The following is a 20141-nucleotide window of genomic DNA, read 5'->3' on the forward strand; positions in this document are numbered from 1 at the left end:
ATAGCCGCGCAGCCTCATTTTGGGGCTTTGCTGAAATTTGGACCCCAGTCCTCTGAGTCCGGGCTGGAAACACCGGCGGGTCCTCAGCTGGTGGCCATGTGGCAGCACTCACCGTATTTCAGTCAGAATGGCATCCCTCCCCAGCCGCACTGCTGAGGATGATGTCTGAAAGGACAGCCAGATGTGTTCTGAAACCAAAAGGCAGGCTAAGTCCTTCTCAACCGTGACACTCCCGAGCATCCTAAGGCTGGCTTCTCCTGGTGTGAAGTTGGGGGTTTGGAAATGTCTGTCCACAAGAGACTCTTGCTGAATAACAGAGGGTGCTGGACAGAGAGAAACCAATCCATGTATTATGGCTGTGTGTGTGTGTGTGGGGAGTGTGCAGATGAAGGGTGAATGTCTCTGCTGAGTCTCCAAGACCCTCTATGCAGAGAACATGTGACATGTACGTGACAGCCACCACATCATGAAATTCTCTTGCTGTTAAAAACTCACCTCAAAATTGGGTGTGGTAGCGCATGCCTTTCATCTTAGCACTTATAAGAGGGGGGAAGAGGCAGGTGGATCTCTATGAGTTCAAGGCCAGCCTGGTCTACAGCCTGGTCTACATAGGCTAACCAGGGCTATGCTGCAAGACCATGTCTCAAACAACAACAATCAAAAAGGAAAAAAGAAATCCTCATTTCAAAGCCTGGGCTGGATTCAAGGTGATATGTGTGTTCTCAGTCTAGTAGCGAATGAGCACCCCCTCCCCCACCGCCCGAAGTCAATCAAACCTTCCAAACCTTCCTTAGAAAAGATGAGCCTCAAAAATCTTAAAACATGTGGCTGGAGGAACACGGTTCACTTACACTGAGCATGCAGGACAGGCATCTTTATTGAGCGGTGCAGGAGACAGAGGTTGAGGGAAAGTGGATTTATGGTTTGAAGTTATGGATGAAAGTTAGGAGGGATGAAAGATCCCTCTCTCATGAAGCTGCGTGGTGGCCACCTTTACAGGGTGGCTGCATGACACTACTAAGCTATATCCTTTCCAGTAGTCAAGAGTGATCTTTACATTTTGCATATTTTACAAATGCTACACGGCTTCTAAGAAAAGGGGGCGATGCAAAGCTGGGAGGTAGTTCAGAGGACAGAGAATGCACCGAAAGGGGCTTCTGGAGGAGAGGCACTCGGAGAATATGTCTTGCTCCACAGGGCATTTTTCCTTCCCACTGTGCCTGCTGTCTGCAGCTGACAGGCAATGTGTGGACAGCTGATGAATCCATACAGAGGGTCCTCTCAGTCCCTGAGGAATGCTACCGCTAGGGACCCATCTCCGCCCCACGGGACTCCACCACATTTAGGAGTGCCCCTGGTGAAATGTTCTCCAGTTTGATTTCCTACCTGTGGCTCCCTCTGATTGGCTCAGGCTCACCGAGTGGGCTGTGAAGACACGTTAGTGCTAGGTAGATTCTGCAAGAGAGACTGTGCAACACGTTTTTGAGGGAGGCTGGAGGGAAACCCTGCATTCCTGGGATGCCTATGTGAGGTGCCGCCCCAGCGCCTCGACCTGGGGTTTCTGCAGCTTTCCCCTGCCATCTAAACCATGCCCTGCATGTGCCAGCTCTTCTGACCAGAGCTGGGAACAGGCACCAAGTCCTCAGGGGGCTATTTTTAGGGTTCATATGCTTTTCCTATTGCTCTTCTAGATTCCACATTCTCTCTCCCCCAGATCCGAGGAGCTAATGATTCTTCGAATCATTCATTCTTCCCCTAGCTAGAAAGCTGTGCCTACACCTCCACCTACCACACCCTCTCTTGCCTCCTGGCCCTGCTCGCTCCCCTCTGCTTCCCCAGCCCCACAGGCAACAGGGTGTGGGAGGGGGGAGCAGGTTCTTTGTCTTACATCATCCTCCACTCCCCAGCCTGCTAAGAGTTACTCACTCAGGCAATCCCTGCTCCACCAGAGGAGACTGTCCAATTGCCAAGCAACCCACTGTTAGCCAATCAGGGAGCTCGGAGGTGATGTCATGGCGAGAGCCCAGCAGTGGTGCTGATGTTGAGAGAAGCCCAGGGTACCACTAATTGAAGGAGTGAGAAGAGAACAGCTCGCTTTGGAATCCGGACTGCAGGTAAGTGGAACTGAGATGCGGACAATCGGAGGGCTTTTCAGACAAAAGGAAGAAACAAAACAGCAGCCACAGCGGAGGGAGGAACGAAGGGTCTGGTGTCTATTGTGTAGCCTTTGGTTTCGCTCAGCAGATTAAACTTTGTCAAATCCTGGGGGGAAGCAGGGTAAGGCAAAATGATGGCGCTTGAAGAGGGGTGTTGGTGGGCTCGGGGCATCATTTTTGTTTCAAATGAGGGGGACATGTTGGAGGTTCATGCTGAGTTATTTCTGCATTTAAAAAAAATGTTCTGCTTTTGAGAAAGAAAGGTTTACTGGAGCTCAGCTTCCTCTGGGGGCTACTTTGACTGAAGACCCCATTCTAGCTGAAGAAGCTCTGTTTCTGACATTTTCATTTATTCTTCCTGTGGTTGTTTTTGTTTCTCGGCACGGTCTTTTCTTCCTCCTCTAGCTCTGTGCAGTCTTACTTTTTCTCCCGGCCCTAAGGATACAGTGAGATCATCCCCTCTCACTTGCCCCGCCCCACCCTGAGGTCAGCCTAATTCTAACTGGCTCTGTGGCTTAAGGCAGAGGATGCAAGCTTTCAGGACTGCCACACCCAGGTTCTCCGATCCTTGACCAGTCACAGCTAGCCCCCTTCATGCTCAGCCCACCGCCCCAGTCAGGAGTTTTAGCATTTTTTTTTCATCCAGAGGCCCAGAGCTTTGCTGTCCAGTGGATACCTGTGTGCCCACGTGGCAGTGCTGTCTTTGTTTTACGTCTCCCAGGAACAGTCAGGTGTGGAGGAACCTCATTGTCCCCAACCTGGACAGTTCCTGGGAATGCCTTAGAGGATGGGTCGGTCACCCTGACTGAAGACCCCAGGCAGGGATACCCCATGTCCCAACACCAACAGGGCAGCAGATGGGATGACCGAGTGATGGTCTGCTGGAGTTCTGAGGGGTGAAGGGTGGAGATGGAGTATGGGGGAATCTGCCTCCCCTAAGGTCCCTCGGGGAGGAGAGCTCTTCACATGGGTGCTTGGGTGATGAGATCATGCACCAGATGTGGAAATAATGATAGCGATTTGAGGGAAGCAAAGGCAGGGGGCAGGTCAATGCATAGAGCCACAAGGTGGCCACAGACTCCCAGCCCTCTGCCCTTGCCTCCAGCCCACCTTGCTCCTGCTTGCGGATGGAGCTATGTTCTTGGTCCCTTGCAAGCTGCAGAGATGCCTCTGGCTGGTCCCAGGCTTCTTTTCCCCAGCTCCACCCAGCCACATCTGGAACAACTGGGAAGTACTTGGGAGCTTTACCTGCTAGTTGGATCCATCAAAGAGCCTGCTACCTTGTGGGAAGTGAGATCTCCATCACTGATGGCATTTGGGGGGAGGCTGGATGACCACCCAGCAAAGAGACATTAGACCTAATCTTTGTGCTAGTGTGGAGGTTATTCCAAACCAGGGCTTTTGAACTGCAGGCTGAAATTTAACTAGTAGATAATGAAATCAATTTTGTAGAATGTAATTGATATTTTAAAAATAAAATTAGAACAGGACAGAGTAGGTAAAAAGAAAAAGAAAAAGAAAAAGAAAGAACACACCTCATATAATGGCTAGTATTTCTTGTGCCTTTTTAGTTCTATATTTTTACCCAGGTATATATTTGTGTATATATGTGTTGCTAGCCAAATATACATGTGTGTTCATGCTGTGGCATTCATATGCTGGATCATGACATAAAATTTAGCCTTTATTGTGGATTCCTGTCAATAAATAGTTGAGAATCATTGGGTTAAGTGACTTCTGCTTCTCTCTTCCAGCCCCAAATCTACACATTTATGAAAAATTCATTAGGCTGAATATTTCTTTTTTTCAGTTTAAAATTTTTAATTGTAGTAAAATGTAATCAACATGAAAATGACCATTTCCATTATTTTAAGTGGACAATGCTGTCTATGCAATATGAAGAAATCTTTTCCTCTTGCAGATTTGAGGCAAGGGACCTCTTAAAACACCCAGTCCTCATTGCCGTTGCCCCAGACTGACAACCCTCACTCTGCTTTCTGCTCTGAATGTGGCTTTGTTAGGTGCCTCATCTAGCAATGGAATCACACGTGCTTTTCTGGCTTATTTTACTTGGTGTGATGTTCTTTGGTTTCATCCTTGCTGCAAACGATGTGTCCGCACTGCCAGTACCAGTTAAGTGACCCAAAGCTATAATGGAATCTCAGTCTCACTGAACTAGATAGGATGTTTATCCAGGGCATACCATGTTCTGAAGAAGTTTGACTCTACGGTACCTATACCTAGCACATTGCTGAACAGACATACCACAATTGCCTCCTTGTTCATGGTTCTGCCTTCCTTTGTCTCAGCTACCCAAGATCCATTACTTGGGAATTTTTATAAGAAAAAAAAAAAAAAAGGCAACTCAGGACTTTTAAGTAACTTTTACCAATATGATGTCATTATTGTTTTATTTAATAATTACTGTTGTTGGTCTTTAATTGTGCCTTCTGTATAGCCTCTACTTTATTCTAAGTATGCAGGGATGGCAGTGGGGCATGATGTATAGAGAGTTCAGCTAGAATATACATGTGTGGAAGTGGGGGATGGTGTATAGAGGGTTCCAGACAGCCAAGGAACCTCTTGGAATGTGTTTTCTGCAGGTAAGATGGAAGAAAACTGGGAGGTGGAGTGTCTTCTGCTTCTGTTTGGATGGATGATGACTATTTAGATTTCAATTTGGCAAAAAAAGAAAGAGAAGAAAAGAAAAAAAGAAAGAAAGGAAGGAAGGAAAGGAAAGGAAAAGAAAAGAAAAGAAAAGAAAAGAAAAGAAAAGAAAAGAAAAGGTGAACTTAAGGTCTTAGTAATCATCCTCATAAACCACATTTGCTTTGTAGGAGGGAACTGGGTTGGTTGATATTTAAAACAAGCAAGAGGGATGGAGACTTAAGGATGTGGCTCAGTGGCTGTCAACCAAGCACAAGGTTCTAGGTTTAGTGTTTACCTGGGTATTGAAAGATCAAGACCATCACCAAAGAAAACCATAGTTTTTCTCCCTGAAACACAAAGATCCTGTCTTTGTGTTCCACTTGACCAGGACTTTGAGACCCAATCCTCCAACAATCCACAGAAACTCAGTGCTCAGTTCCACACCCTTCTGGCCTGGATCCTTCCTTGTGGAATCAGGCCAGCCACAGCCAGGCTTCTGCCCTTCAGATCTGTTCATTTCCTCAGCCTTCCATAGCCAACTTCAGACAGTAGGACTACCTCATAGGAGGGGTCATCCAGCTGTGATGGAAGGAAGAGATGACTGGGTTTGATTTTGTTGGATGAGAAGGCCAAGGAGGCAATGTGCGTGTGTAGGGGTTAGGGTGGGAGGGACATATGTGTGGGGGTGGGCGCATAGATCTCTATGGAGCCCTTCTTCCTGTTGGGACTAGAATGTAAAAGTCTAAATGCTAAAAAAAAAAAAAAAAAAGCTTTTAAAAAAGTGGCAGCGGAGGGTATTTTCTTGTTTGCTTGTTCCTTGCCACTCCCACAGGTGGTCACCTGGAAAATGGATGTCTGGTACCTGTATTGCAGGACTCCGGAAGGGTGAAAGGATTATAGCTATGAGATAAAGTGAGGGGGAGGGGATAACAGTCCTAGAGGGAAATGCTGATAGGACAAAGTAGCAGATTTCAGGAGCGACTGAGTCTCTGTGATAGGTGTTCCTGACATGTAACATTAATGTCGTGTGGAGCCATGTATGAAGGGGTATGTCTAGGTGTACTGGGAAATGTGATGAACCATGCACACGCCTGAACATGTGCGTTGCTGCTCTTAGGAGTGAAGCCATGCATGTTCTCCACACACCCAGATGCCTGCAAGTGCCCTTGACCCCAGGGCCTTACCCTGTGTCTGGGTCACACTCCAGCTAGCACGCCTGAATGACAGTGATTTCTCTGTATGTATTGAACTGGGAATAAAAATAGTCCAAGCTGTCCCATCACAGTACACTATTTGGGGTTGTAAGTTTTCCGGTTGTGGCTCCCCAGCCCCATCTTGCCTTTGCAGACTCGGGTTTCCAGGGCTCTGCTGATAGCAGGGCAAGTGTCCTGGGAGCACACCTTCCAATGTCTGCTGTGTGCTCTCTAGGAGTTCTTGACCATGGGTCTGGCATCACTTCTTGCTGGAGCCCTTGGAAGCATTCAACGGGTGATTCAACAGTGACAGTTCCTGAAGCCAGCAACCGTTGTCAGCCAGGTCCCCTCTGCACGTCCTTCTTGTCCATCCTTGGTGGTGCCGTCACCCTTCCTTTCTTGAGGACACAGGTTCTGTGTGGACCCACCAGAGGCTGGAAGAGCCCCAGCAGAACTCCCAGAGGCCCTCCCATTCTCAGGTTTCCTCCAACTCTCAATTTACCCGTGGCTATTCCAGTACCTAAGGGTTTGCCCCGACATTCAATATCCAATAAATAGTGTGGAAAAAATAAAAACCACATTCCCGAAAAAAAATAATAAATTATCTCCTCTTGGTTTTTAAACGCAAATAAAACACACACTGCCAACCAGAGCCTTGAGACAACAGGAAATTAGCAAGGTTGTCCTTCTGTGGAAACATGACTTCAGCCTGAAGTGAAGATGTGTGACATTGAAGTCACTAGGGCAGCAAATGGCATCAGGGCATAGAGTACTGCCAGCCTGGAATGGCCTCTTTCTTGTGGTTAGAGGAGCTAGGCTAGAATTCATTACGCCCACGCCTACGAAATTCCCATCTTGACTCTGAGCCAGAGTCCCTATATTTGTCTTCTAGAACCCTTGCCAGACACAGCTCTATTTAAACCACTCGGACGTGCATTAACTGCTGATCCCTTCAAAATACTCCACGTGGGCTTCCGAACAGCTCAATAGCAATAGCTGGGCATTTCCCACAGCGACAAAGTACTTGCCCACTCTGTCCACTGTGTGGCCCCTTTGAGACACTCAGGGGTTGGACACAGATGGGGTAGGTCTCACTGGAGTACTCAGAACACTGCTCTGGTTCTGGGTCACTAACTGACCCCGGAAAGCTGAGAGCCTCAGTCCTGCCGCAGTACTCTAAACTGGCATTTCTTCTGGGCACTGTTTTCTGTACTGAGGGCAGCTCTGCAGACCCCCAACCTGTGCTGTTGTACCATTCAAGAAGATGGAAAGAGCCCAGGACAAAGAGGGAAGGCTCACGTAATAGAACCCAGAACCTTACATTTTGGTTCCTCCTGTGCCAACAGCTTTCTGTGAAACCTCTCCAGTGAGCACAGGACTGACATCTTGGGTGGGAGCGATGTGGGTAGTCAGGTTACACTGCAGAGCCTTGGGGCTCCCTGGCTTCTTTTCATCAAACACAACAGGTCTTCTCTAGCTGCCACAGGGAGGGCTCATCTGCTCCTCACGGGGAGCTATCAGCCCTGTGATTGCCTGTTTGCCTTGTCTCTGATGTCATAGGAAGGGCTCTACCTTTTCAATCTAGCCATCTTTTCCTCTTTCTTCCTGCTAGAAATAGAAGGCCCCCCTCCAGTCAACAGCATTGCTTCTTTCTGCCTGTTCGCTAGCAACCACGCCCACCTAACCTGCTTCATTTGCCATGTCCGATTGTGTTCTTGGTTGCCTGGTTGCTTGGGTGCCCGATATCAGTTATTAACTATGCTAGTGTTTTAATCCAACAACGGAAAAGTGCGATTATTTGTGTTTCCATACACAGCCCCTTACGTGCTGACATTGTGCAAGGATCGGTTTATAAATGGGATAATAGTGCTGGGAGTGACTCTAGAGTGTGACTTAGTCTTGGCGTGTCCCAGATTCTTTGAACTTTGCCATGGCTTCTAGTTACCTCTTCTAGTCTTCTTCCCTAAGATAGTACCACTGGACACATTTCTTGGCAATAACGCTAGACCCTGAAAACAGACGCAGACTGCCCATGAAACTCATATAGACTCAACTCTCAGCTCAGCACTCATGAGCTATGCAACTTGGCACAATCAGCTCAACTTTGCTGAACTTCAAGTAAGTTGAGATAGAGCTTCAACTCTTCTGGAGCATCAGCCATCCACCTCTGTTCTCATTGAAAAGATGACAATGGCTTGAAACCAGAATAGGTATAAATTCCTTCACTGGTGTGGAGGTGTCTGTCTGCCATCCTTCTGTTTCTGTTCTGGTGTTCAAGACAGTCTGCGTGTAGCCCAATGAGCCCCCCTCCTCCCCGTGCCTGAATATGCACAGCTCACACTTCAGCACTGCTGAGTTCCAAAGCTTCTGCATGGTTCTAGGCACAGGGAGCCCAAGTTGCATAACTCTGTCATCTTGATTTTTGACAGCAGACACGTCGAGTCCTCTCGGCATCTGTCATCCTGGCTCAGTTTCTGCAGATGGGAATTAGGTGGTCAGGTGGTGTCTTACTTTCGACCAACCAGTTTGTGTCATGCTCCTTAAAAGCTCGGGCATCATCCTGAGCCCTTGTTATTCTGCAGTGACTGTTGAGTGACTGTTATATTGACCTCTAGGGTTTGGTGTGCAGTCAGCTTTTGCTGCTCAAAGGCTGGGATTGGTCTCTGCCTTAACAGCAAGCATGGCAAGAGGTTTGGGATGGGCCTGGTGTGTGCTTAGCATGGGGGACTGCCTTCCAATGCTCAACAACTTGATGTCTTGGGCAGCATCTCGTCCTGATAGGTTAACTCAGCCTTGCTCTTCTGCTGGCCACCATTGCCTCTTCCTCCTGCCTTCATGAGTTCTAGCATTCTGTGCTCTGACCCGTGGTGTAACAGTTCCTACTTCTCTTTCTCACAGCTGTAGGCACACCCAGCAGGCCCTACCTCTAGGCTCTGTGTTGTTATGACATGATGACATGGCCATAGCTACTGAGCAGGAGCCATGCCACAGGCAGAGGGCTGAGGGAGGTGCATTTGACTAGCTGCCAGCAAGCACTGATACCACAAGCTAATAATCATAGGGAAAGCCAGGTTTCCTACTGTGACTGCCACCCCCAGGGGCTTAAAGTCACTTTGAATTGCTGTGCTTTCCAGAAAGCTTTGCCTATGGTATCTTCTGTAACCTTTCTCAAAGTGCCTCATGGGTCTTGACTACAATAGAAATGACATGTCAACATGGGAGTTTTAAAGGGTCCCCTGTATCTCTGGAGACATACATGTACATAGAGTATATTGAAGAACAAAGCAGACAATGTATAAAAACTAGCTGTTGAGATGTAGAATCATAGATTTGAACCTTGGGTTTGTCATGTACTACGAGTATTAAGGCTGACATATACTTCACCACAGAGCAGGAGGACTCAAATTCAAAATCAACTTATTCAAAGACTCTAGGGAGAATCCTCAATTGTATCTTCCAGCTTCTTGTATAGGTAGGCATTCCTTGGCTTGCGGCTGCATCATTTTGATCTCTGCCTCTGTTCTCACTTGGGTAGTCAGGGACGCTCTCATCTTGAAGCCATCAATCAAGTCTGCAATGGTCCTTTCTTTACCTAACACGGCATTCATAATGTTCAGCTATGTGCATATTCCTTGTTCAGCTCAGGTTACTGAATGGGCTTGGACTTCTCACCTTATCCTCCTGACGGAAGAGCATTTCTGCCCTTCCAAAAGGCAACTGTGAAACTTGGGGTGAGTGTGTAATGCAGTGAATGTTCTGTGACTCCAAGTTTTAACTGTGCAGGCTCAAACATCACAGCTCTGAGATTTGAGACAAGTTCCTACTTACTCTGTCACCTCCCCTGTTCTCTGCCCTGGTCTTCCTTCTTAGTGTCTCCAACATTCTCTGTGTCACCATGACTCATAGCCCAGGTTTTCACATATGGAAAGTACTTATATACATATTTGAAAAAAAAATAAATTCCCTCCCACCTCCAGCCTAGACTGGCTTTTTTTAAATCTTTGGGACCATGAGGGACAAGTAGCAGGCATTTCGCTCCTCCATTTGCCACTAGAGAAGAGCTTATAATTCAGAAGGTCTGGCTCTGGACTCAGGCTGACCACTTTAGTGCTTTCTGACCTTAAGCAGGTTATCTTAATGCCTTTGAGTCTCAGATTCTCCATCTGAATGCAGAGAGACGATGGCGCTTGCCTTGTCTGCACAACTCAGGCTCGTGTGAAGATGAACTGGGAGAAAGCTGAAAGTGTTTCATGTGTATAGGGTCTTGTCACTCCAGCCCAGGCTGAGGACAGATCCCTCCCCCCATTGCCACACCTGTTCATCCCTCATATCAGGTGTGTGTTTTCTTCCTCTTCTCTCTGTTCCCGCTTCTCCCTCTGACCATCATGCAAGGTCCCAGGTCTCTGCCTCCTCTGGCCAAAGTTTTTCACCAAGTCACCCCACTTTCCCATAACTCTGGACCTAAATGAATGCTGGTCTCATGATCAAAGACTTTGTCCTCAGGCACCAGGCCTGTCTCCATATTCACGAACTCACTGGTACCATCAGGACCAGCCTGACACCATTGAGAAAAGGCCTATTGTGCTGGCAGGAGAAGGATCTGGCAGGGTCCTTGCCTCGAGAACGGAGAACAGAGCCCTCTAAGGGCAGCTGGGTCTCGCTTCAAGTTTGTGCTCACTCTCTGTTAGTCTTGAGAGACAGGGGCATAATCCTCATTTGCAGGGCTGGCGAGGGGAACCCTGAAGCAGGAGCTCTGGGAAGGGTGTTTCCTGGATGCTGGATGCTGGGCAGAACTTGTCCAGTTTTACAAGTGCAGCTCGGTACAGAGCGAAGACCGGAAGCACAAGGTTTAGGTGTGCAACATGACCAGCGACAGGGTGAGATGGCACCTAGCATCAACTTTGCACTGGTCTAGTTTTCAGACCTCCTGTCTACACGGACCTTACCCCCTAGAAGGGTAGACACACTCGCTATCTAAAGAAAAGGACCTCAAGTCGCCATGTCTCCTGAGGAGGAAGGAATAGTAACATCCTGGCTCTCCTCACTCTCTGCTGGCACAGTGACCATCAAAGGTGGCCACATGCCAAGTGGTCTCCATGCCAAGCACTCACCACTAGCTCTCAGTGGAGCCCTGTCCCCTCTCATGTCCCAGGCATTCACACAGGCTCCTTCCTTGACCTTCCTATCTCTCTTCTTGCCCTCTCCTCTCTTGCCATATTCAGGTTCAGCTCCAACCAGCTTAAGAACAATCCTCATGGCCATAGCTCTCTCACCTCTGTGCTTCTGTGCAGGGTCCACTTGGCCAATTCCCTCTCTGCCTCATCTTTTAAGGCTCATCTCAGGGTCTCCCTGGATCCCTCAGCCTCGTGCTCCAGTCCCAAGATGTTCCCATGTGCCCATGTATGTCTCTGCACTAACAGTTATTATGATAGTATACTTCATACTTCAGCGTGTGCCTCCTTTCATGGTCCAGGGTCATTTTCAGTGGACTCAAGGCAGCAAGAAATGGAAGATTGTGGGGGGGATGGAGAAGCAGGAGGGTATCTCATAAGGGGCTTTATGTCTCCTGTCCGTCTCCTACTCACCTCATGTCAGAGTTGGCTGGAAAGATGTCTGGGGTGGAGAAGTTCATACAGCGATTTAATTTATAAACATTTCCAGACAATTTCTACTGAGAATTTGCCTCTCACCTTCACCCTGACCTTAAGTCGAGTTATTATAGTGCATAGGAGGATACACCCCTAAGGGATGAAGTTGGGGGAACCCATATTATTATGCTTCAAGTCAGTTGTGAAAGGCTCCTTGGTGTATGAACTGAATCTGCCTGGAAGATGTAGAGGAGGGAGAAGGGGAGAGTGAAAGCCGGAGAGGAGAGGACCTGTAGATCATAGCAGATGCAGTATCCCCAAGATTTCCTTGGTGCTTAAAAAGACCATCTTTATGTTCAAACCTGTCAGTGTGAACTATTCTTTCTTTCTTAGGGTTGTGATCTGAGTTCTGAGCTGCTGATAAACACTCCCTGTGACTTTGGTCAATTCAGCCACCAGATTCCAGCCAACATGACCCTCGCAGGTAGGTGCCTGTGCCTTTTGGTGATGGACACCATAACACAAGCCATTTCTCTCTCTCTCTCTCTCTCTCTCTCTCTCTCTCTCTCTCTGTCTGTCTTTGTGTGTTCATATGTACTAAGGTTCATGTGTATGTGGGACACACATGTATGTGTGTGACATCCATATGTGTTCAAATGCATGTAGAGGCCAGAGGGCCTCTCCTTGGCCTGAGGTATGTTGCTAAGGTTAAGCTGACTGGCCAGTGAGTGCCAGGGATCTTCCTGTTCTTGCCTCCCCAGTGGATTTCACATGTGAGTGTGGAGGATCAGAACTTGTTCTTTCAAGGCAAACATCTTACCAGCTCCCCAGCTCTCTTAATGTATGTGCACTTACAGATACGTATAAGGAAAGGGTGGAGAAGCAAGGAGGCAAAGGCATTTCTGGGAAGTAGGTGGGATCATAACTGAATTCCTCCTCCTCATTTGCTCATGTGTGTATTCTTTAAATTTTAAAATAATGTATCTATAATAGTGTTAAAATCATGATTTCAGTTTTGTAAGAGAAAATGAGCCCTGGCCTATGTATGTACTGAGGGAGTCTTTCATACTGTGCATTAAACATGGTGCAGTGGGGGAGGGCTGGCAGAGGCCACCATGATGACCTGTGACCTCCAGAGAGACGCGGTGGTGCCAGGGGTACATTTCTGCTCTGTGGACAACCACCCCCTGGCTTAATTCCTGTGATGGGAAGATCTGAGAAGACTCCCAGCCTGACCTCCTCTAGAGTGGAGCTGGACTACATGAAGAGTAAAACGGAACAATGTCAAGTACTTTCAGCAGAATGAAGTATAGGTTTCCTCCAACCTCGAATCAAAGTCCTGGTTTATCCTTGGGTGGGAGTATAAGAAGGAGATGGTGCCCAGGGTCAGGGCACTGCCACTTGGGGTCTTTACTTGAGGGTACTTAGCATTTGGTTCTGACTGAAGGATGGGGTCAGTTGGGTGAGTTGGAAGGTCAAATTTCAATCCTGAGTTGGTTCGGGCATGGGTACTTTAGAGCCAGAAAGCCTGGGCTGACTCGTGAAAGTGTTGGTTACTGGGACTGGTGGCCCCATCGTCACTGGATCACTCTCTTGTAGCCTACAAGGAGAAGATGAAGGAGCTCCCACTGGTGTCTCTGTTCTGCTCCTGCTTCCTGTCCGATCCCCTGAATAAATCGTCCTACAAATATGAAGGTGAGTGGGGGCTCGGCTGGGAAAGGAAAGGGTGGAGGCTTCTGTGTCCTGTGTTTGTGGGTTACTCCCTCATTGGCCCCCATCTCATAAAACTGTCCTGGTCATGGTGTGTCTTCTTTCCCAGAGCCTGAGGTGTCTGGGACCAGGGGATGTGGCCTGTGGTGCCAGGCAGCTGTCGGGGCCCTTCTGGAGCACTTGCTTTTAAAGTCTCTTTTGCATATCCCTTGAATAAATTGACACCACAGGAGATGCAAGAACAAGCCAGACAGAGGCTCTGAGATTATGCCCATGGAGACACAGAACAGAAAAGAGAACTTGGTGTGTTCAGCAGGGCTTCTAGGGACAGAGAGAGATGCTCCCAGACAGCCCCGAGGTGGAAAGAACACTTCTGGCCTAGATGGTGACAGCGGTGCTGTCAGAGTCCCCAGACCCTGGGTGGCCACACTCTCACAAAGAGTGTCACAGATAGGTCATCTCTTCATTTCTGTTTGCAAGGAAGGGATGGGTTTGGTCTGTTAATGAGAAAGATGGGTGTTTGGATGACCTGAGACTGTTTTTTCCATTTAGGCTGGTGTGGGAGACAGTGTAGGAGGAAAGGTCAAAGCCAGCGGAAAGGCAGTGCTGACTGGAGAGAAAGAAGAGAACAGGGTAGGCGGGAGCCAGGGGAGAGGTCCACAGGCCGTCAGAGGGACAGGGCAAGAAGGGGCTGGTGGCGGGCGGTGGGTGAAATGTACCGATGTCTGTCACCAGTGAGGAGCAACGGCAGCTGGAGTTGCTGCAGCTGTTGTCACAAATCATAGTTCCTGGGATCCCGGCCCAGGGATTCCCAAACCTTACTCCGTCACTGACCTTACGGTCCAGTGTTCAGGACTGGAGACCCCTAGTCACTGGTGTGCCCCGGGAGGCCCAGGTCCCCTGTGTCTGTGTGCATGTGTGCATGCTTGTTGGGGCCCCAGCTGCTCCTCGGCGGGTGAGCAGCTCCACCTCTGCCCTCCACAGCAGACACAGTGGACCTGAACTGGTGTGTCATCTCCGACATGGAAGTCATAGAGCTGAACAAGTGCACCTCGGGCCAGTCCTTTGAAGTCATCCTCAAGCCACCCTCCTTCGACGGGGTGCCCGAGTTTAATGCCTCCCTCCCCCGGCGGCGAGACCCATCATTAGAAGAGATCCAGAAGAAGCTAGAAGCAGCGGAGGAGCGAAGGAAGGTCAGCACCACCTCATATTTTTTTCCATCCATCCCACTGTGAGCAGGAAGGAGTCAGAGGAGTGAGGTGGTGCCCCTGAACCGGTTAAGGGCACAGTGAAACTATGAATACTTAGACTGCACCTCCTGAGTGCTGGGCATAGACCGATGGTTCTCAGCCATCCTAATGCTGCGACCCTTTAGTACAGTTCCTCATGTTGTGGTGACTCCCAACCATAACATTATTTTTGTTGCTACTCCGTAACTGTAATTTTGCTACTGAAATTAATCATGATGTAAGTATCTGATATGTGCCCCCCCAAAGCGGTTGCAACCTATATGTTAAGAACCACTGGCATAGACCAAGACACTACCTGAGGGAGATAAACAAGACCGTGAATGTGCACTGGGTGAAATTCCAGTTTGGTTTATGGCTAACGTGTTACAGGCTTCTCGGAGATGGCTTTGTATTCAGTTTCCTTTTTCCCCCGTTGATTAGTATCTCAACTTAGATGCCATTTTAATGTGAGCACTTCTTCATCTTTCAAGCAAAAAAAAAAAAAAGAAAAGAAAAAAAAAGAAAGAAAAAAGAAAAGAAAAGAAAAAGAAAGAAAACATTCTCCATTTAATTCTGTGGTCCCTTCCTTCACCTTCAAGGCTTTTATCACATGCAACTCTGGGTTTCACTTATTTATTAATATGCGTGCTTATTTCTACTAGGCTAATTCTCTCCCTTCCCAGGTGGTCTGGAGTTGTGAGGGCCTTGAAGTTAATATAAGATCACCTAGTATTTGTGAATGAGTGAGTGGAAGATTGAATGAGGAATATGAGGGGGAAGAAAAAGGTTCCAAAGCTATTTAGAAAAGAGCTAGTAAAGTCAAAGATGATGGGAAGCTTTGCAGGTGGTCCAGTGTCATTGCTTTCTGCTTCTGGGCCGCAGGAACAGGTTCAGGGGTGAACTCATCTGGGTGTGGCACTGTTAAGCCGTGATGGTAGAAATCCACCCTCAAGGGTCTTTCTCTCTCTGGTGCTACCCTAGTACCAGGAAGCCGAGCTCCTGAAGCACCTCGCAGAGAAACGAGAGCACGAGCGAGAGGTGATCCAGAAAGCTATCGAGGAAAACAACAACTTCATCAAGATGGCCAAAGAGAAGCTGGCACAGAAGATGGAGTCCAATAAGGAGAACCGGGAGGCCCACCTGGCCGCCATGTTGGAGCGGCTGCAAGAGAAGGTAAGTGGTCCTGGATTGGCAGGAGGTTCTTTCTGTGGCAAGTACGTGTGACCTACACATCACTCTCGAAGAAGCAGCCTCTGCAGGAATGGAAATGTTTCTGTCGGGCAGGGTCCTCATCATTTCTAAGGGGACAATCTGGGAAGTCATAGGCAAGAAGCTCATACCAAACTTTGGGTAGCCCTGGGATTTTTCTAGAGTTTTACAACACTAGAAATTTCTCACTGTCTCAGGGGCTTGCTCACACTCTTTTTTTTTTTATTATTATTATTTTCCTTTTTTTCTTAGAGAATGCCTGTCCAATGCAAGTATCTAGGGAGAAACATATGTCTGCACATTTCTGGCTTCATCCTTGGATGGGCAGACTTGGCATAATGAAAGATGCTAACCTCAGCATGGCTTTGAGTTAGGGGCACAAGCTCAGCTTCCAATCAAGCAGGATACAGGGTCCCTCCCATTCCCCCTCACAGCTCCTTATAAGGGTCAGAGAGAAGTAGGTTTTTGCCTTTGCCGATAACCCAGATGTCACTTACACATGAGAGGTGTGATCCTCCTTGTTGTTCTTTGGAAGACATGCTGGCCTCATTCCCCAAGTCCCAGGCTGCCTCCGTTTCTCCTGCAGCTCCTGGGAAGCTTTAGCTCTGTGTTTTATTTCCAGGAGCCGCCTGCTGCGCGGTGACTCCCGGGACCGAACGGTGGCCTCGTCCCATGGTGAGCAGCCTGGTCCTTCTTCCCTCCCGCCTACCCACTTAGAACCTCAGGCCTTTGGCAACAGTTGCTAGAAAGATCTAGCTTCACCCAGGGGTGTGAGCTGCACAGGCTCCGAGGCTGGCCTGTAGGTGGCAGCTACATGCTCTGATGTTCCGTTTCACAGAGGACAGCAAGACTTTTCTCTCCACCGAGTGCCTTAGGGGAAGGACACAATCTGAGTGTGACTTTGGGCTTCTCCAGTTAATAAGAGATACTGCAGGGACGATTAAGATCACCTTTTCTTTTTGGATGCCGGGTCTCATGTATCCCAGACTGGTCTCAAACTGGTTATGTAGATAAGGATAGTCTTGAAATCCTGATCCTTTTGCTTTCACCTCCAAGTGCGGGGATTACAGGGGTGTGCCACCACGCCTATTTTATGCAGTTCTGGGGATTGATCCCATGGCTTTGTGCATACAAGGTAGGCACTGGTCCAGCAAGACCATAGCCACGACCCCAAAGCAAATGCTTGAAGAACTGCAGTTTGGATGGGAGAGTTATGGGCTTACTAAACCTAAAGCATCTTGGAAAGCTAGATTGTATCAAAACACTTGAAGATTATTTTTTAATAAATTGCTTTAATTTTATCATTATATGGTCATCACATTCTTTGGAGGTGAACAGGACAAGTGTCATTCTTAGTTCAGATGGGGAAACCATTCCAGAGGTTAAATGATTTGCTGTGATTCCCACGGCACACAAGCAGTAGAGCTAGCCTTGACCTCTTGTCCAAGTGGCTGCTCTCTTGCCTGTCTCAAAGAGAACATCCCAATATTGTCTCACTAGCCTTTCATCAGCAAGGGGTTTCTGGAAACCAAGCAAGTGGAGGCCAGAAACCCGGGTCTCTGCCATGGCAACTCGCTTGAATACAGAGGGGGAGGGAGAGATAGATTGACAAGGTTGAATTTGGAATGACAGCTGTGCACATCAAGTAGATGCTAAGGATCAAGATGCCAGATCAGACATCTGAGAGGACTTTTTTTTTTCATCTGAAGCCTTGATCTCTGCTCACAATTACTCACTGGAGGAGGCAGGAGGCAAGGTTGAGAGCCAGGCGTGTGGGTTTTTCCCCTCATCTCAGTCCATGAACCAGGGACAGCTTCAATATCAACAATACTAGCTCTTGTGTGGGATAGGACCAAAACTTTTAGGAGTAAAAACCCTAGCCCAGATTTACTGCCTGGCCCTCTAGGGGCAAGGTCTGAGGACTGTGGATTCCAGATCATGTGATATACAGCAGCATTTGAGAACCAGACATACTGCCTCTTGCTTTCAACCTGTGGACATTTCTGAAGTCAGAGATCAGTAGAGGGCTAAACTTGTAGATGAAGATGTATCTTAGGAACTTGGGTGAATTTATTCCATGTTAATCCATGTTCCAGATGTGAAACAGCAGGATCTGGTAGGGGGCTCATTGAGCACCTGTCCAGAACCATGTACCACAGTAAGGGCTGGGAAACACAATCAAGGAAAACACAAAAATGCTCCTGGTCTACAAGGACCCAGATAGTTGTCTAGTGAGCTGGTGTGACATGGTCCCGAGGGTGGACACTTGTCACAGAGTGTTGAAGGTGAGCTAGCTGCTTATTCTAGTCCCTCTGGAAAGATCCAAGAACTTGAGGCCTGGTTAAGTAAGACAGTTAAAGTCAGGCAGTTGGCTGGGGGTGGGAAGGCAGGCCCAGTCTTCTGGCTGAATTGCATTACGGAGCAAAGGAAGGTTGTCTTCTAACACTGTCCGGAGTGAAGCACTATTTCCCAACAGTTCTCTGTCAGTTCTGTGACTTGACAGTCCTCCTCCTTCAGGCTTCCTGTTAAGATGACACTAAAGAGATAGGAGGGAAGTAACAGATCTGTACTGTTCCAAGGGTGCTGGCAACGGGCTGATTTTTTCCCCATTCCTCCTAAACTGGCTATCCCAAGTGGCTCTTTATATTTACTTGAGTCAAGTGACCACTCCAAGTGTCAGAATGACCAGTGGAGGTAAAGAGAGCCTGGGGTGTCTTAGAGTCACTGTGAGGTGGATCCCCTGCAGGCTGTGGGGAATCACGAGTCCAGGAGCTCTGTGTGATTGCAGGCTTACACTCCCCGCGGCCCGCGTCTTACTTGCCTCCTTCCACGCCTCTCAGGATACCTTCACTGACAGCTCTGCTCTGCCTGTGGTGACCATCCTTTGTGTTCCATTCTCCTGTCCTTTGGTCTTCCCTGGCAGCCTTGTGTGACCTGGCCTTGTCCCTCCCTTCCTTCCCAGGACAAGCACGCAGAGGAGGTGCGGAAAAATAAGGAGCTGAAGGAAGAGGCCTCCAGGTAAAGCCCTGAGGCCAAGAAAGTTTCCAGGACAGCCGGACAGCTCCAGCAGCAACCTGGTTCCAGCAGCCTCGGCCTCTGGCTGCTCTCCCAGCACTGGGATTTGGGGGGAGGGGGGTGGCCAAGGGGGCGTTTCCTCTGCTTTTGGTGTTTGTACATGTAAAGAATGACCAGTGAAGCCATCCTATTTGTTTCTGGGGAACAATGATGGGGTGGGAGAGGGGACAGAAGGAGAGAGTGTGGAAAAGGAGGTGGAGAAGAGCCCACGGACATTGCGACACTGTCCACTGACTGCAGACTTGGGCCAAGGCCCCCGTTTTTCACGGCTCTGCCTGGACATCCGGCCTCCAGGTTCCGAGTGGAGAAAAGATGAGAACCAGGACAGAAGTTCAGAGTGAAGGGCAGAGTCCTGGTAGGGCAGTGGCTTCAGGGCCAGCAGGACAAGCCCATCCGGAGGGAGTGAGACCTGCCCCTGCAGCAGGTGGGATAAGGTCTGTGTGAGTGTGTGTGTTCATTGTCATCTTTTGATCATCATGACCAATGAAACATTTACTTCAAGTCTCCAGTTTCTGGTTTTTAATTTCCTGAATGTGCTCTTCGCGAATGTGCAGAACGGTCTGGAAATCTGGCTTCCCACCTATCTGACAGCAGGTGTCTTATAAGTTTTCTGTCTATGTATCTGATGCACTGGGTGAGGAGGGTTCGTTTGTGCTAGATACTGGAAATGATATCAGAGGTTTGCTTTTCTCTCTCCTTCTAAACCCCTTTTGTGGGCCGTCCCTTAGTGGATGGAGCATGCTGAAATGATGCGAGAGAAAACGGCGCTTTTCCTGTCTATAAGCTCACATCCTGTTACAGTCCCAAGGATTCAGCGTTAAAAGGAAATTCTTAGCCTATGTAGCTGCTGTAACACAATACCTTAGATGGGGTGCTCTACGGACAATAGGATTTACTGCTTACAGTTCTCCAGGTGGGAAGGCTAAGGTCAAGGTTTCTGGTGAAAGGTTACCTTCTGCTAAGAAAACACGTGGCACTTCTTGCCATGTCCTCTTGTGGCATTCATCCCTTTTGTGAGGGGATGGAGCCTCCTCCAGGCTCCTCTCTTGATAGTATTTACTGTGGGGTGGAGTTTAAATATACGACTTGTGTGGGGGAAATGCAGCATTCTGACATAGCAGAAACCCTCAGCAAGGGTGATCTAGACGGATCACGGACTTTCAGCGAGGAATTGTACTCTCTATTAGAAGAAAGCGGAAGGGCCGTGTTCTCTAGGACACCGGACCAGGGTGGCAGAGGACAGTTCTTCTGACACTCTTACAAGCAGCAGTGGGGTAGAGTCGGGCGGAGTCTGCACGAACCGTATCCCAGGGCATTGCCAACATCCCCCCT

At 48.5% G+C, this 20141-nt stretch overlaps 1 protein-coding gene across 4 annotated transcripts; it reads left to right on the plus strand.

Annotated features, from left to right (window-relative positions):
- Nucleotides 1-1960: 1960 nt before the first annotated feature.
- Stmn4 (stathmin 4) lies at nucleotides 1961-19313 on the plus strand. Of its 4 annotated transcripts, XM_060391361.1 has the most exons (8): nucleotides 1961-2114; nucleotides 11980-12070; nucleotides 13186-13281; nucleotides 13849-13929; nucleotides 14281-14489; nucleotides 15507-15698; nucleotides 16357-16409; nucleotides 18697-19313. In XM_060391361.1, exons 2-7 carry the CDS (start codon nucleotides 12058-12060, stop codon nucleotides 16375-16377), a joined length of 612 nt encoding a protein of 203 aa, XP_060247344.1. In that variant the 5' UTR covers nucleotides 1961-2114; nucleotides 11980-12057; the 3' UTR covers nucleotides 16378-16409; nucleotides 18697-19313. The 4 variants fall into 4 exon arrangements, with proteins under 4 accessions (XP_060247344.1, XP_021510322.1, XP_060247345.1 ...); XM_021654647.2 differs by lacking the exon at nucleotides 16357-16409; XM_060391362.1 differs by lacking the exon at nucleotides 13849-13929.
- The last annotated feature ends 828 nt before the right edge of the window (nucleotides 19314-20141 follow it).

Source organism: Meriones unguiculatus, chromosome 9, assembly GCF_030254825.1.
Source record: "Meriones unguiculatus strain TT.TT164.6M chromosome 9, Bangor_MerUng_6.1, whole genome shotgun sequence".
Taxonomy (NCBI): domain Eukaryota; kingdom Metazoa; phylum Chordata; class Mammalia; order Rodentia; family Muridae; genus Meriones; species Meriones unguiculatus.